Source organism: Lathamus discolor, chromosome 1, assembly GCF_037157495.1.
Source record: "Lathamus discolor isolate bLatDis1 chromosome 1, bLatDis1.hap1, whole genome shotgun sequence".
Taxonomy (NCBI): Eukaryota; Metazoa; Chordata; class Aves; order Psittaciformes; family Psittacidae; genus Lathamus; species Lathamus discolor.
This window is the reverse complement of record NC_088884.1, coordinates 68,393,981-68,411,130: the sequence shown is the minus strand read 5'-3', so window position 1 is coordinate 68,411,130 and position 17,150 is coordinate 68,393,981. Positions and strand designations below refer to the sequence as shown.

The window sequence follows — 17,150 nt, the reverse complement described above, 5'->3', positions numbered from 1 at the left end:
TGCCGCGCATGCGCGCCTCGCCGGCCTCCGGAGCGGCGTGTGAGGCCGCCGGGTCGGGGTCGGGCGCTTACCCCGTGGGGACAGCGCGGCGGGGGACGCGGCGCAGGCGGCAGCAGGTGAGTGCCGGCGGGGTCTCCGCGGCCGAGGCGGCGGGCGTCCCTCTCGGCGGGCAGCGGCGCTCGGCAGGCCGCCCCTCGCCCTCCCGGCTGCCAGCCCCGCTCCTTCTCCCGCGACAGCCCGCTTCCCGGCAATGGTCTCAACCACCTGTGAGGCGCCTCACTCGCCGCCCGCCGCCGCAGCGCTCCCCTCTCCGCTGAGGTGCGCCTTGGGCGCGGTGGGGCAGGGGGGAGCTAACGCTGCTGGGGCTATGAAGCGAGGGCGCCCCCCTGCCGAGCCCCTGGGCCGGCTTCGCCTCGCTCCCCCACCGCGCTGACGCAGGGTCTGGGCTCCGGCGGGTGACTCATGTTGTGCGGTGTGTTGGCCGGGCTCGGTGGGGCGAGCTCTGCCTGCGGGCATCCTCTGCCTGCTGCCCCCCGGCTCCTCTCCCTCCTGCCCCCGAGGGCTCCCGTGGCCTGCTTGTTCTCCTCTCCGTGGCTGAGACCCTCCGCTGGTGTCCTCCTTCCAGCTCTGCCATCCTTATTTACCTTCCATGCCAGGGTCTTTTCGGAGGTGCCCCAGAGGAGGCACAATCTGTTTCCTGTCAGGCGGGGGCGAGGAGCACTCACGAAACTGAGGTGGAAACATGACAGTATCCTCCAGGCAGTGGGCATGAATGGACGTACCGCAAGGCCCTGTGATTGTCAGCTGTAATAAATGTTAGAAGCAAGTTGAGAGGCAAAGGTAATTTCTTGTATCTGGTAATGTAAATTGGAAGGAGTGAAGAACCACTGTGGCACAGATTAAATCTCTTCGCAGGCTGTGGCTATGGGCTCTGGGACAGCTGGTGTTTCTTCGCACAGCTGGTGAAGGTGGGACAGGAGAAATGTCTTCTCAGTGTCTGCATTGCTTCCTTCCTAATTTCTGAATGTAGACAGGTACTTTCCTCTAAATGAATAGATTTCGGTGTCGGTGTGTGTGTGGGGAGGGTTACATGTTGTTACAGCTTCCTGCTTCGTGATGTCTCAGCCTTACTCTGCATGGCTTGCTGTGCTGTTTGAGGGGTGAGTGGTGGGAATAAAGTCATATAAGTGCCTTAAGGAATGGAGCATCTTTTAGTTCTTATAGATAGGAGAGAGAAGCAGTTTTGCCGGAATTAAGAACAGTGGGTGTTTGGTAGTGAGAGGCTGAATCTAAAAATCACTTGAGAATGAACTACCAGCCTAGGAGGAGTGCAGCACTGCTGTGCTTTTGCTAAGATGTTGATAGGAATACAGTTGCTTGCTGGATAATCTGAATTCTAGAGTAGCTTTTCAGCTGCTACAGGGTCTGGAGTGGCATCCTGGAATAAACAGTCACTGAAAAAAAGATCTATTTCATTATGTATTTCTGGATCTGCACATGGTGGGGGGGTGTCCCTATGCAGAAAGAAAGGTTGGATTCCTACCCTAGAGAATTCACAAAGTATTCGCAAAGGAAGGGTATGGGAAGAGGCATGACATGTAACTAAAGAGGTCAGGGTGGGACTGGTGGAGTATTAGTAATATAAAGTTATGTTAATTCTGTATTTAATAGATTGAAATAACAGGTACCGCCTTTCTTAATTCCTGTTTATGGCAGTGTTTTGATAATGCGTCTCGGTAATCTCAGGAAGGTGTCATTCACAGGGACTTTTCCTCCAACGAAGGGCGAAGGGGATCCCTGAGGGGCATATTTCTGAGTGAAGTGCACTGGTCAGGGGATGACAGAGTTAATACCAGCTAATGAGGTGAGGGAAATCCTGCATAACTGCTCAGGATTGAAATGATTCTTCAGTGTCTCAGCTAAATGTCATTTAGGTTTTCCTTCTCTTAACCTGTTGCTTGCTTTCCTGCAAGATTGTATCTTTTGCAAATATCAGTGTTCTAAAGGACCTTGGTGATCTAAAAAGACAGGTAGGAATCAAAATATTTAACTTTCAAAAATCAACATTACTTTCCAAGGTGCATGGTAGCAGTAGAGATTATTGGTTAAGGGACCTGTACAAAATGAGCTGCCAGTCTCAGTCTCATTCTTAGTGAGTTGGTTGCAAAATTACTTACTATGTTTGGTGTTCGGGATGCTTTAACAAAGATACTGGTGAGTTTGTCCCTCTCAGGTGATGCTGCATTTGAGATTGTAACTGTTTTGGAAATGGCTGGGATGATGTCTGTCTTTCTGGCTGTTAATTGCAAATTTATCATCAAAGCATGAGAAGGAAAGAAAACTTTAAAAAATGAATCCTAAGGATTAATGCAACTTTGTCTTCAGTGATAATGGTAAGGCGTATGTGTATTTTGGTGTATGTGGTCCTACAGCTCTTCTCTCTAACTCAGTGGTGATCCTAGTTGGTGATCTGTATCACAGTGTTTATCCTGGATCCTATTGCTAGGATGTGGAGATTTCACAGTTGTCAAGTAGGAAGACATAGACAAATAGCTTCATTCTGTCATGAGTACAGTGCCACAAACATCCCTCAAGAGACAGAAAGATGTTGGCACTTCAGGTTTGTATCCTCAGCAACACAAAGACTTGCTTAAACTTCTTTCTATGCCACCTTTCATCACACAGTTAAGGTTTTAGATACATAAAGTTTACACAGGGTAAGTGTCTAGGAGCGTTGGGGAAAATCTCTCAGCTGTGTTACTGTTGACACAAGGTAGGGAAGAGGAGGATATTGTCCTTCCACACTTATTTTATCTCTGAGGAAGGCTCGTGTTTTCTAAACTGGAGTGCAACAAGTTATATTGGTAGCAGAACAAAACAAAAGCTATGAGAAATGAAAACACTTTGTTTTATGAAATAGGACAAAAGGAGATAGCATAATGGTAGTAGTATGACTATAAGAACTCCTGTCGCTGCCCAGTCAGTGCAGTATTTCTTGGCTGGGAAGTACCTGATGATTCAGAGTTGAGGGAAAATGTCCATAACCCGACAGGCCTTTTATTCTGGAGAACATCTCTCTGATCCCCAGAAACAGGAAATATTGGGGGGCGGGGTGTTGTTTTGTTGCCCATGTTAATGGTTGTTATATATTTTGCTTTTTCCTCTGAGTTATCTGTGCCTATAAATTTCTGCTTGAGCAAGATCTAAGTAGTCTTAACATGACATGCTAGGTAGGAGCTTTGCAAACAGTCCTGAGAGGTGTTTTGGGTACTTTTAGCCTCTTCAGAAAGCTGAGTGCTGGAAAGACTAGGTACTGGAAAGACAGAGCCCTGAAAGAGAAAGATCTCGAGTGCTGTGGGATATACTGTCCTTAAAAAGCAATTTTCTGGAGACAAATGAAGTGACCGCTAGCTTAGAGTCCTGCTGGGTGAATCTGATGGGTTTTTGCTAATACTAGGCCTAATAGTAATACAATAGAGCTGCGGCAGAGTGACCTGAATCTAATCTTTCTTGTGCCTCACCAAGGGAGTGGCAAACCTTGACAGCTATACTTCTGCAAATCCATCAGAGACCATGTCAAGGAAGAGCCATTCTTCAGGCTGTTCGTTTGTCACTGGGAACAGTAGGATGAGACCAGGTTGAGAATCAAACATTCACCTGGGGTGAGCATACAGGGCTGGCTCTGGAGGTGATGGAGAACACCTCAGATGGCACTGCTTGTCACTGCCCAGGATAGGAATGTCATATAAAAGATACCTGTCTTTCAATAACTGTCAGTAGTGTCTTCTAGTGTTTCTTTGGTTGGTATAACCCTGCATCTCTTAACAGAAGTGTTTCCTTTCAAACTTCTATATAGCAAATGAAACTGAACAGTTGTCATTACCTTCCACAGACGTCTCATAAACAGTTTGCAGACTTGCAGAAGTTTGTGGATCAGAAGGTAAAAACCACTTCTGGAGAATTTTGGCGAAAATGAGTTTCTGTAGAGCTCTGTGGAAGTCTCCTGGTCCTGCACCATGCTTATTTTGGTGAAAGTGCCTGTTTATTGGGCAGAAATTGACTCTCATGGAAGAGATGTTTGGGGCCACCTTAGACACTAATCAGAAACCTTTGAATTATATTTGCGTAGCAGTGTTTATGTGGAATTGCCTTTACCCTAAGCCTTGACAACTAGGGCAATTGTAGACCCGCCTTTTAGCACGCAGGGCTGTTTTTCTGTCTCTGTTGGATGCAAGGGAAATCTTGCTATGCAATGAGAGTGGACACCTTGCTGTGTTGTATCCTGGCCTTTTTCTCCAACCTCATTCAATGCAGATTAACAAAGACAACTGTTGTTCCAGCGCTCACTCTGTTGTCATCCTCCTGTGTGAGGTGAGAGGAGCACACCTTCTGCTTTCCGGGGCTGAAAGTATGGTAGCTTGTGTTAGTAACACAGGGAATCAGCAGAGCCATAAATAAGTTTGGTTTGGGTTTGGTTTGATTTTTTTTGTGAACCACATGGGGGAAGCCTTTGTTATCTCCAGATTTTAGAAGTAGGAGCTTCAGCCTTTTCAAGCTGTGTCCTGCACAAAGGATCAGTTCTTTGCTTTACAGCCAGATAAATAGAAGGTAGTTCTGCTCTGAGAAGAAAATATCTATTAGTATGTAGGATAGCTGCATCCTACATGAGTAGGTGTTGTGTAGGGGTTTTTTTAGAGGCAAGCTTGACACATTGAACTACAATCAGGAAGTCCATCTGTGGTCTGTCTGTCCAGTGCAGGAGGAAACAGGATTCTGCTTTTTCACATCCTTATTTTCAAAACTGAGGTTACATGGATATGAAACTGGAAGTTACTTGTTCTGTTCCTTTTATATAAACTGAAAATGGTTCAGCACATTTGGCTTCAGCAGGGCTGTCTGTAATTACAGCAGGCAGACTTGCTGGACGCTGATCAGTGCAGGGAGCAGATAACTTGCATAGAAGTACCTTTTAGTACATTTCTGCATGAAATTACATTTCCAGTATAGTCAGGAGTCTACAGAGTGCTTTACAGCAGGAGACACAGAGTTCCAGTTTACTTTTTGTTGTCTCTGTTATGTGTCACTCTAATAGTGCCCTGAGGCAGCTGGGAGGAGGCTGCTGCAGTGAGTATGTGATCCCAGTTGGTGACTGGGCAGCACTGGGTGTCTCTGAGTGATGTCTCTGCAACATGTCTCCCAGGGACATGATGCTGTCAAACCCTGGACATCCTGCCTGTCTGCCTACCTGCCTGGCTCTGCAGGTTATTTTATCTCTTGATTCACTTTCTCTGCTACGAGAAAGTGGGCTGAGGGCAGTTGAAGTCCTCCAACTTTTTATTCCAGCTCATGTGGTAGAAAGCAAGCATGAAGGCTACCTCAGCACCTCTGTCACAGAATCCCAAGGGTTGGAAGGGACCTCAAAAGATCATCCAGTCCAAGCCCCCTGCAAAAGCAGGGTAACCTAGAGTACATCACACAGGAACTTGTCCAGGCGGGCCCTCAATATCTCCAACATAGGAGACTCCACAACCCCCCTTGGCAACCTGTTCCAGCGCTCTGTCACTCTCACAGTAAGAAAGTTTTTCCTGATATTCACATGGAACCTCCTGTGCTCCAGTTTACACCCATTGCCCCTTGTCCTGTCACTGGACATCACTGAAAAAAACCTAGCTCCGTCCTGCATTTGTAGCGTGTTGCTCAGCACTCAAAGCGATGTAAGGCTGGTCGTGGCTTGTAAGCCTTAAGCAGACAGTTCCTGGAATGACCCACGTTCACCAACAATGTACTGACTCCTTAACCAGAGGTTTGTGTGTGTCAGTGTCTGTGTGGGATTCTGCATCGCTTAAAAAGTCAAGGTGTAAGGGGCAGAAGTTATCTGCATCTTGTGCACCCCTTGTTCAGGTTTGTGGCTGTGGTTTGTTCACTTGCCTACCTGTTTGTAAAGCTTTCTTCTGACTATATACATGCAAAGCAAATATTGACTCGTGGGACTAATGGTATTTGCAGCTTCAGGATATGCGTTTGCCTGACCTAAGGGAGAAACCAGTGGGGGAAGGGAAAGTGAAGGGTTTCCTGCTGTGAGAACACCCCTTGTGCATTTCATTGAGCAAGTCAGGATTTTAATGAAGAAAGCAAAGCTTTCCAGGTGTGAGAGGACAGAAATGAACTGTCAGATTTGGTGCACAGTCTGATTTTTGTCTGATTGTTGAGAGAGGGAGTTGTTAAATTGGATTCAATCTACTTGGGGTTTTAAAGGCTGAGCTGGAAGAGGCTTCTAGAACTATGCCTGAGTGCATGGCCTCTTGATGGGTACTGTGGCTTTTGCTTTTCTCTCTTTCAAAACTTCTTCTATTTAATAAAGGAAGAGAATAGAGAGCAGTGGAAACCAGTTGACACTCCAGAGGTGGCAGCGGGATTTACTGCATGCAGTATTGCTTCGTGTTCATACTAAGCGTAACGGAAAGCAGTTTTTCCCCGTGCTAGCTCACTGTCAGAGGAAGTGCTGTATATGCTGTCCCTATGGTAGTGGTTGAAAATCATTCTAGGAAGAATTGTTATGCTTGTTCTGCTCCTTCTGATGATGTTCACTGACTGTTCTTGCATAGTTGTAATATTGTACTAGTTGTAATGTTTACAGCATACAGAACCATTGCTTTGCAAAATGGTAATTTTCTGCAGTCTGCTAGAGGTATGTTGCTTTTTTTGGTGGCTTTTTAGTAGATTCTTTTTTTTTGTTGTTGTTGCTTAAAGCAGCAGGGGAAGAACACTCCTGAGTTTCTGTCTCAAAATAAAGATCTTACTGAAAGGCTTTGGACAGTGTCATTTCATGCCTAGCTCATTCAGGCGCTACCACAGCAGGTTGAAGTGGAGATCACATGGCAAAAGAGGCCAAGCAAGTACAACATAGGCAGCAGGAGATTGTTATCTGGTGTTAGCAAGAAGCCAGGTAATTGAAATCTCTCATACCACAGCTGTGTGGAAGAGCAAGTGTGTCCAGAGGAGGCTCGGTATCACTAAGTGGAAGTAAATTTGCAGGTCTTCTTTGCAAACATCAATTTCTAAAGGACACCTACACTGGAAAAGAAACTAATTGGATATAATCCCGCACCATGTGTATTTGCAGCTCCAACAAAGGTGTTGCAGCTGGAGCGCTTCAAATAGCTCGCAGCCTTCCTTTTCAGGGCCACACGCTGACATTACAGCTGTCTTCTGGCACGCTGGAATCAATGGTGGTGTGATTTGTTTTACAGGCTCAACTTAAAAGGTAAAGCTGCAAATAACAGGCACCATTTGCATTTTAACAAAAAAATGCATTTCTTTCAAAGTGTGAGGACTACCTGTTGTGTGACTAAAATCACTTTGTACAGGAAATTCAAGTTGCCATTAAAAATGGGAGATGCCTCTCAATTCATAGGTGAAAGCTGGTTTTGATTCTAGAGTTCTGATGGTTTGCAGGTTGCCATGAGTATTTGTTGAATCTGATCTATTTTTTCCTTTGTATCCCTTACTGTTGTTCATTTCAGAAGTATGTACTGTGCAAATAACACAGCTAAGTAAGCTGCGGCAATTTCAGGCATGCAATTTCACAGGCTTCGTGGAAACACCTTTGGTTGCTTGCTGTCTCCTTGCTTAGGAGAGTTTGAGTGTTGCTTTAGGTTTATACCCGTCAAAGGAAATAACTTCCTGTATCAATCCCATATGCCATATATCCTCCTCCTTGGCTTGCGCTGGGTGTTGCATGGCTGTGTCAGGGAGCCTTCTTCCACCTGTGGTTCCACCAGTTCCTGTGGTGCTGTACTGGAAGCAGAGCTGGGAGGTGGCAGAAAGCAGGGTGATGGAGACCTGCAGGGTTGGCACAGTGGGCTTGGCACCTTCTCTTGAAGACACCTGGCTCCATGGGTGGTCCCCAGTGCACCACGTCCTTGTGCCACAGCTGGAGCCTTCTCTTGGTGTGATTCACGCTTGCCACCCTGCCCTTTTGCACACTCCAGTGCCAGCAGCAAGGTGAGCTTCAAGCTTTCCCTGGGGCCTGTCCCAGATGTGTGCTCACAGGAAGGTTTCTATAGGAACCAGGGACAGGAAAAACCTGCCCACCAAGTTCAGTGCTCTAATGCAGGCAGCAGGCAGGGGAGTGATTTCCAGCAAGGGCAGCGTGTGATGACGTGGACAAGGGAAGGTGTTTTCCTCTGCTACACCTGTCCTGGGATGAGGAAGCGCTTGTAGTTTCAGCACTCCTGCCCAGCTTCCCAAGCACAGTTGTTAATTCTCTTGTTATGGGGTGTTTTCACATCTACATGCCTAGCACATGGGCCTGGCTCCTGTGTTAGCAGGCTGGTTCGGCAGTGACTGTGGATGCGATGAAGGTTGATAATGACCAAGGGGATCCCTGTTCACAAGCTTGAGGCATTGAGGACAGATTCAGAGCACAGGTAACGAGAAGCATGGCAGACATACAACATGGCTGAAACTGTGACTGCATTCCTAATAAAAGTAATTAGAAACAGGGTTAACCTGGGCTGAGAGAAGGCGGGGAGAAGGACATATTGCAGGCTCAGGAACAGAGCAGCTGTGGTTGCAGAGCCGTGATAAGGCTGAAAAATACTCCATCAAAATACGTTCACAATGATGTTGAAAGGGGAATAAGTATTGTCAGCAGTTTTACCTGCTTGGCGTGCGTGCTGTGTGCGTTCCCATGTATAATGAGCTGCAGGTGCTCATTTTGTAATTCTTATATCTCCAAAGCTACTCAGGGAAGAGTTGGTGCTAAGACAACAAGTGGGGCTATGGTGATAGAAAAGTATAGAAAAACATTTACAGAACTCATGGGTAAGCACTTGACCGTTGTGTGGACAATGTTACTTCTCAGAAATAAAGGCTGAACTTTTTTTTGTTTCTATCTGTGTTTTTCTTTTTGCCTTGAGAGTTGGTGTCAGAAAATCAGTGTCTGTTTATCCATGCCAGCCTTTCCCTTGCAGAGAACTGTTCAGATCTGGGAGGAAGAAGCCTTAACATTTGTGTTCTCAGATAGATCTTTTTATGCTTTTGTAGTGTTTTACAGCTGCTTATCTTGGAGTGCTGTAGCAAGCCACTTGCAGGCTGCAAGAACTCACTGGAGAGCTCACTGAGATGCAAAGGCAGTATCACCTTGTACTATTGAGCACTATAAACAGCTGGACAGGGCTTGCTGGATGAATCCCTGGGGTTCCTTCTTTTAGTGATTTGCAGTCTTAAGTAGTTTTACTGGAATGGGGAAGCTGGAAAACCCATCCCAGTCATGCAAATGTAAGTTTTAACTAGGTTCTTTTCCAGGTAACCGCAAGTGACTGATACATTCCAGTACTGTCCTTACCTGCTTCACAGAGGTGGCTCCTGCTGTCTCCCACATGGAGTTATAAGGTTGATCTTAAAGTCCAAAATCTCTCTCTCTGATTACTAAATCATTCCACTGGTTTTGTGGAAAACCCCTATAAAATTCTGCTGTGAACCGGTATCAGGAAAGTCAGCAGGGGAGCTATGCACGCTGTTTCATCATCTGAGGTCTATTGCCTGATATAGTCCAGAGGAGCCTGGCTCATTGCAGAGGTACTTGATAACATGCTGTCCGCATCCCAGCCCAGTTCATCACAGAAAATCATTTTCAGAAGTTTTGCCAGCTCCCTTCAGGGAGCTGTATTCCACAGCATAATACACTTTGCTCCTGTGGTTCGTGATGCCACTCCTAAAATCCCTTTCAGTCTTATTGCATCTAATCCTTAAACTCTTTTCACCATTCCAGTCCTTTCTCCATGGACAGTATATTCAGAGAATGATGGTATGGGGTTTTTAGTATTTGTGAATAAATACAGGACTCACAATACATAATGGAAAAAGTGATGGAAGTTGACTGGGTTTTTGACATTCTTTCAGTCAGCAGTGCTGTTACTGTCACAAGGAATTTGGTGAACGACAGCATGCTCTTTCTAGCTAATGGGCAGGTATGAAGCCAAGAGTCCAGTCTCGGGAATTTAAAGTTCCTGTGGGGGAACTTAAATACTAAGGGATTTAGTTTTCCTGTGGGCAAGTTGTGTGTGAAGGGTGTGTCTGTTCTCCGTCATCTTCTTGCATACTAACTAAATTCTGTCATCCCCAGTATGTTTGTTGTTGTTTATTCCTTCTTGTAACAGGATACTGACCTCTGACCTGCGAGAACAGCATTTCTGGAACTGCTGACGACCTCTGCTACTCAGCCGTAGCTAGCACAATGTCAGGTGAGCAGACAGAAATGGACACAGTATAGGTGAAATAGATGCTTTTGTCTCTTACTACTGAGCAAAAGAAGCAGAAAGGCCAAATGGTCCCTCTAAGAAAGGGACTTTTAGGAAGAGAGATAGTTCCATGGCATCTTGTTTTAGTTTTAGGCATATGAAAAACAATTATGTGTTTGGTGACAGCCAACAAGGCTTTACTAAGGGCTAATCATGCTTGACCAACTTGGTGGCCTTCTATGATGGGGCCACAGAGCTGATGAATAGGGCAGAGTAGTTGACATCACTTGCCTGGACTTGTGCAAAGCGTTTGACACTGTTCTGCACAGCATCCTTGTTTCTAAATTGGAGAGACATGGATTTGATGGATGGACCGCTCGGTGGATAAAGAACTGGCTGGATTGCCACACGCAGAGAGTTATGGTCAGTGGCTCAGTGTCTAGCTGGAGACAGGCAATGAATGGTGCCCCTCAGGGATCGGTGTTGGGGCTGATCCTATTCAACATCTTTGTCAGCAGTATGGACATTGGGATTGAGTGCGCCCTCAGCAAGTTTGCCAACAACACCAAGCTGTGTGGTTCGATTGATACGCCGGAGGGGAGGAATGCCATTCAAAGGGCCCCTGACACGCTTGTGAGGTGGGCTGATGCCAGCCTTATGAAGTTTAACCATGCCAAGTGCAAGGTCCTAGGCCTGGGTTGGAGCAATCCCAGGCACAGCTACAGGTTGGGCAGAGAAGAGATTCAGAGCAGCCCCATGGAGAAGGACTTGGGGGTGTTGGTCGATGAGAAAATAAACATGAGCCGGCTGCAGTGTGCGCTCGCAGCCCAGAAAGCCAACCGTATCCTGGGCTGCATCAAAAGGAGCGTGACCAGCAGGTCAAAGGAGGTGATCCTGCCCTTCTACTTTCATGAGACCCCACTTGGAGTATTGTGTGCAGTTCTGGTGTCCTAAACATAAAAAGGACATGGAACTGTTGGAGCAACCCCAGAAGAGGCCATGAGGATGATCAGGGGACTGGAGCACCTCCCATATGAAGACAGGCTGAGAAAGCTGGGGCTGTTCAGCCTGGAGAAGAGAAGGCTGCGTGGAGACCTCATAGCAGCCTTCTAGTATCTGAAAGGGGGGCTATAGGGATGCTGGGGAGGGACTCTTCATCAGGGACTGTAGTGGTAGGACAAGGGGTAATGAGTTTAAACTTAAACAAGGGAAGTTCAGGTTAGATCTAAGGAAGAAGCTCTTTACTGTGAGGGTGGTGAGGCACTGGAATGGGTTGCCCAAGGGAAGCTGTAAATGCTCCATCCCTGGCAGCGTTCAAGGCCAGGTTGGACAGAGCCTTGGGCCAGTGTGAGGCGTCCCTGCCCACTGCAGGGGGGTTGGAACTAGATGATCATACGGTCCTTTCAACCCTAACCATTCTGTGGTTCTATGATTCTGTGATCGTATGATCTTTCTACTGCTTGGGAAAGCTTCACAATCAGTGCCAAGCCAGGGGAACCATTACCCAAACAATTTTTTTCTGCTTACTTGCTTTGTTGGTGAAGCGGGAGCTGTTTCAATGTCTAGGATAGCAGTAGTGACAAACTGCCGAGTGAGTCCTTCCCTTGCAGAAACAGCCTGTACTGAGTATGTGCCTTCCAAGGGAGTCCTTCCAGGTTTTCACTGTTGTGTGTTGATCTCTTTCTGTTTAGGCCATCACACTCCCCCTGCTGGGGGCCCCTTTTCAGCGCTCACTCCCAGCATTTGGCCTCAGGAGATCCTGGCAAAATACACACAGGTACAGTGTGGGGCAGGGAGAGGGGTGTTCTCTGGGACCCTGGTGATTTCTGGTGGTCTCTGAAAGCCACAGGGAAAAGGAAGGAGGGGTGCACTTTTACTCCACTAGTTGGTTGTGGATGCTTGTTTGCTATTTAAACTTCACATGTTTTGCGGCTGCATCCTGGCTTTTGCAAGAGCATCTTTCAGAGCACAGAGAAACTTGTGTGAATTATTGCCTTGCTGTTTTGCAACTATTGCTCCACTTTGAAAATGTTGACACCCTCAGGGAGTCTCTGTCATCATCAAGCTGCTCAAGACGGCTGGTGCATGGCAGGAAATGCTAGCCTCAAGACTTGTCACCAGGTGGACAGAGCAGGAAGGAAGGGAGCAGCCGTGGAATTTTGTAATTTACCCTCAGTGTTTCCTGAAAGCAGTTGGGCCCTGTAAAGCAGAGTAAACCTTACTGTGGAGCTATGCTGGAAGCATGCTTCTTGGGTGCTGCCTAGGTGTAATGCTTGTGGGAGACCACACAGGAGGGGCAGGGGCCTTGCAGAAAAGGGGAGGTATCTGTGTATTATAGACATAGACAATAGAGACCACTTGAGCTGGTGTGTGTGGACTTCTCAGTCCATGAAGAAGGCTGCATGCCCCTCCAGGTGGGAAGTTCTGATCTTAATATGGTGCTGGAAAAAGGATTGCTGGGAAAATCTGTGCAGGCGTGAAGGCAGGGCCTCACGACTTCTATGGAGAAGTCAAAATGGAAATGGCATACTTGCCATACTTCCAGCTGGGAATCATGGTGGGAGGCACTGAAAATGAAGAGGGCAAGGAAGTCTAGTCTAGTCACTCAGAGGGCACAGTGTGGACAGTGGTGGGATGGGGCACTATCCAAATGTCTCTGTTCAGTTGTTCAGAGCTAAAGTGTCTGTTCTCCTTCTTCACGTCTCCTAGAAAGAAGAATCTGTCGAGCAGCCAGAGTTCCACTATGATGAATTTGGTTTCCGAGTTGATAAGGAAGGTAAAGCCAGTCCCATACCTTCCCCTTCCATTGTGTCCTGTATCCAGCCCTTTCCATGCTTCAGAGTATGACAGGGTGATTTTCCAACCACTCTGTGCCAAGTCTCGTCTACCCATCTGTAGGCATCATTCTGTATCCTACCACTGTAACTGACTGTGTTGGACATGCTGGTCTAATGGGGGTCTGGAGCATAAGCTATGCAGCAGAGTCATTTCCAGCCCCGTTATGCTTGTACCATGAGTAAGAGGGAGAGCTATTGCAGCTGGGCATTGAACTACAACAGCTGTCTGCCTTTGCAAAGAGGAAAAGAAGGGAGTGGGGAGAATAGGAATGGCTTTATGTACTCTGAGATTACATTTCTAAGGCTCAGGCCATATGGTGGAAGGGCAGAAGTTGTTTGCATGTGAGCACTGAGGCACCTTGAGTCATAGAGGATCCTCTTTGAGGCAATGACCTGGAGATGAGGACAGGACACAGTGATTTTCTTCAGCCATAACATTTGATTGGCTCGTGCATTATAAAATCTGCAGAAAGATTTGGACTGCATTGTCGGGATGTGTTACATGGTGAAGGACAGAGTGCCTTACGTCAAACCTGTACTTGTGCTGAAGTATCTGTTTTAGAAAGCTAGCCTCAGGTTAAGGTACTCTCTCATTGTGAATTTGGAAGTGTTCTTGTTAAAGCTATTTTGGTGATTCAACAGACCCAAAGTTAAAATTTTGCACCTCATTACCTGCATGAGCATATACCTTCTGCTTGCCACCTCTGGGGCTTGCTGTGCTTTTGTCAGCCTGATTTACAGATCATTACAAAACCCAGTAGGATGACTGCTGCCAGGATCTTGTTTAATTCTAGCCACACTCTGTTCTAAATCATGATTAAGTAGGGACTGGAAGCCTGCTGACAGCTTCTTTAGTTCTCAAGGCCCCACTGCCTTTTGCTTATGACCATAAAATTTGCTGCATGGAGAAGACAGAAACCAAGCTTTTCCTTTCCATGCTCAGGCTGGAAGACGTGAATGTTTTTAATGTGCTTTCTTTAGGTGGCCATCCTACTCCCTGCCCTATGTTCATTCCCTCTCCTGTTTTTCTCACTCACATGTTTCCGTTTCTTTCCCTTCTGTTTGCTGAGGCAGATGGTGCTGAGCCAAACTCCAGCAAGCTTCTGGGGATCCCACTGACAGAGGAGCCACAACAGAGGCTCAAGTGGCAGGCTCATCTGGAATTCACACATAACCATGACGTGGGTGACCTCACCTGGGACAAAATTGAGGTCACCCTACCTCATTCAGACAAGCTGCGCTCCCTGGTGCTAGCCGGCATCCCACATAGCATGAGGCCACAGGTGAGGGTGCTGCCTGTTCTGGACAGGCTCTCCTGCCTGGAGTAAGAGACAGTGGAGCAAGACCACTTTCTCTTGGTTGAGAGGGTGGCACATTTTGACTTTCTTAGTGACTTAGTGACTCCTCCTGTCTTTGTTCACCCTGTTCCTGTAGCTGTGGATGCGCTTGTCTGGAGCGTTGCAGAAGAAGAGGAATTCAGAGATGTCGTATCGGGATATTGTGAAAAACAGCTCTAACAATGAAACCATTGCTGCCAAACAGGTAGGAGACACTGCCTAGTTCTGACATCTGACAGGGCACAAGGAAGTGGGGAGAAAGGGAAGATTTACTGTGTGAGGAGGAAGGGGTCTGACACCTGCAGCAGGGACGGTTGAGAGGACATACATGGTTGAATCTTGCTCTGCATATGTTCACACATCACCAAGAAGCTAGATTCAAAATGGTTGGAAGAAGGAACAGCACTACCTAAGGGAGATCTCTGGGCTGTTCACCTCCAAGTCCTCTGTCACAGATACAGCCAGGTTGTTGGTTTCTCTCTGGAATAGGTTTGTTGGAAAGCCTTCCTTGAAATCCAAGCAGATGAAATTCTTCACTAGTATGCTTGCTATTCTTAGTGGTGAACCTAGGGGTTGAGTTTAGGCAAGTATTCCTTGGGAGTCACCACGTCACTGTGTCTCACATGTCACTGAAGGCTGTTAAACTGACCCCAGGTGCTTGGGCAAGCCACCTTCTTTGGTGCCTAAGGACATATGGATGGGTGTGGGGAAGCAGAGTTACCTGAGGCAAGGGGCCATGGGGAAGTGCATAGAGCAGAAGACAGTTGTTCAGATACTGCAAACTGGCTCTGTCCTTTTTTTATGGCTTTACGGCAGATTGAAAAGGACCTGCTACGCACGATGCCCAGCAATGCCTGCTTCTCCAACATGAACAGTATCGGTGTGCCACGGCTACGGAGGATACTACGTGGACTTGCCTGGCTCTACCCAGAGATTGGATATTGCCAGGGCACTGGCATGGTAACCTGCTTTCAGAGTGTCTTTGTGATAGGGATAGTTTTGTCTGTGGTTGCTATGCTGGTGCAAATGATTTGAGGCAATACTGCCAGACACTATGGCCTCCAGATGAAGTGAAAGGAAATCCCTTCCACATGGAATATTTTTCCTCAGTAAGGGAGTAGCAGTATGTATCCAAAGATGTGGAGGAATTCTGTCCAATTGTTAGGGAGGAGCATGCATTACACTCAGAAGAAACCCCTCCAGTGGAGATTGCAAGAGAGCTGCTGCAAAGGAGGGTGTTCATCACCTAGATACTGGTCCATCTCTCCACATGAGGAAGTGCGGAAAGAGTTCTGCTCCTCTTAGGACATGCATTTCTTCTTCCTTCAAAATCCTAGGTGGCTGCCTCTCTGCTGCTCTTCTTGGAGGAAGAAGATGCCTTCTGGATGATGTGTGCTATCATCGAGGAACTGGTTCCTGCCTCCTACTTCAGCACCACGCTGATGGGTGTACAGACAGACCAGCGTGTACTGCGACAGCTCATTGTGCAATACTTGCCTCGCCTGGACAAGCTGCTCCAGGAGCACGACATTGGTAAAAGTGTACCCTAGAAACCATAGCTTTTCTTGCCAGGGTGACATGCAGACAGATTATTGTTCTTGTTTCACAAAGAGAGAGAAGCAGAGCTAGGAGCAAACCTCCTGGCCCTGGAGGCAGTGCATGGTCATCTTTAAGCTGAGAGGATAGCACTTAGGAGAGTCCCTGTCTGCTGGTTGGCTGACTCATTATGTTGTGATTCTCTGTACCTCTGTTCACAGAGCTCTCCTTGATCACCTTGCACTGGTTCCTCACCTCTTTCGCTAGTGTCGTTCATATCAAGCTGCTGCTACGTATCTGGGACCTGTTCTTCTACGAGGGCTCTCTGGTGCTGTTCCAACTCACTTTGGGCATGCTCAGTATGAAGGTAATTTCCACTTCCTCTTCCTCCTTTATAGTACTTTGATGTTTAATCCTGAGTTTTAGTTAGTTAGTTAGTTAGTTAGAAAAGTTCTTTAGGGCAAGAAGGTTTTCTATCTGCTTCCTATATGTGGTTTGGAAGTGTGCTAGGGAAGATGACTTCCTGCTGCTTTCAGAACTGGAGGCTGTGAAATATCTCAAAGACACTATGCAGGAATCTGGGATTGATGGCTTTCTTTCATAATTAAACCCCATCAGCTGTCCCTTCTGTTCAGTTTAGATCCCAACTTGAGGGTTCATCTTAGCTAACCCAAGGCACCTCCTGATTTTGCACAATCTATGAGCAGAGATTTAAAGCAGAGATTAGGGTCATCTGGGAAGCTTTTGATGGCTCTGTTGAATGCTCCAAGAGATTAACATTGTCCTGACCTCATGTGATTTGCCTGGCCTACCTAATTTAACCACATGATCTTTTCCTTTTTATGTGAAAAACGATTTTGTAGTTCAGTTTGTTGTTTGAAGAGCAAGGGTGAGCCTGCTGGGAGTGAGGGAAAGGTGGAGCACAGCTGGACTTGGTAGGCACTCTAGAGTGTGTGAGACTGAGCAGCTGCCATTCTCTTATTCCCAGTTAGATCTCACTGTGCCCAGTCCTATTGGTGGGTGCAGAATAGCTTTGATTTTGTCTTTCCTTGCTGATTTGATTTCCTTTAAATGATGAATGCTGTGATTCAAAAATGTGCCAGCTAAAATTCTGAGGGCAGGTCTCAGTGCAGTAGAGCATTAAAAGGTGCTGTTCACCTCCCAAAGATAGCTTGAACTTTTTCTGCTGAAGTCTT

At 46.9% G+C, this 17,150-nt stretch overlaps 1 protein-coding gene across 5 annotated transcripts in view; it reads left to right on the top strand.

Annotated features, from left to right (window-relative positions):
• SGSM3 (small G protein signaling modulator 3) overlaps window positions 1–17,150 on the top strand; it is a 31,510-nt gene continuing 14,360 nt past the window's right edge. Inside the window, exons 1-11 of one of the 5 annotated variants that reach the window (XM_065677632.1) lie at window positions 1–116; window positions 657–840; window positions 916–968; window positions 10,164–10,247; window positions 11,936–12,021; window positions 12,954–13,020; window positions 14,156–14,364; window positions 14,516–14,623; window positions 15,235–15,378; window positions 15,756–15,951; window positions 16,176–16,321. In XM_065677632.1, the coding sequence (XP_065533704.1) occupies window positions 10,241–10,247; window positions 11,936–12,021; window positions 12,954–13,020; window positions 14,156–14,364; window positions 14,516–14,623; window positions 15,235–15,378; window positions 15,756–15,951; window positions 16,176–16,321 (963 nt within the window). In that variant the 5' untranslated portion in view covers window positions 1–116; window positions 657–840; window positions 916–968; window positions 10,164–10,240. Of the gene's footprint in view, window positions 117–656; window positions 841–915; window positions 1,035–8,085; window positions 8,430–10,163; window positions 10,248–11,935; window positions 12,022–12,953; window positions 13,021–14,155; window positions 14,365–14,515; window positions 14,624–15,234; window positions 15,379–15,755; window positions 15,952–16,175; window positions 16,322–17,150 lie in introns of those variants that run through there. The other 4 variants (XM_065677623.1, XM_065677642.1, XM_065677613.1 and 1 more) reach the window with 4 other exon arrangements.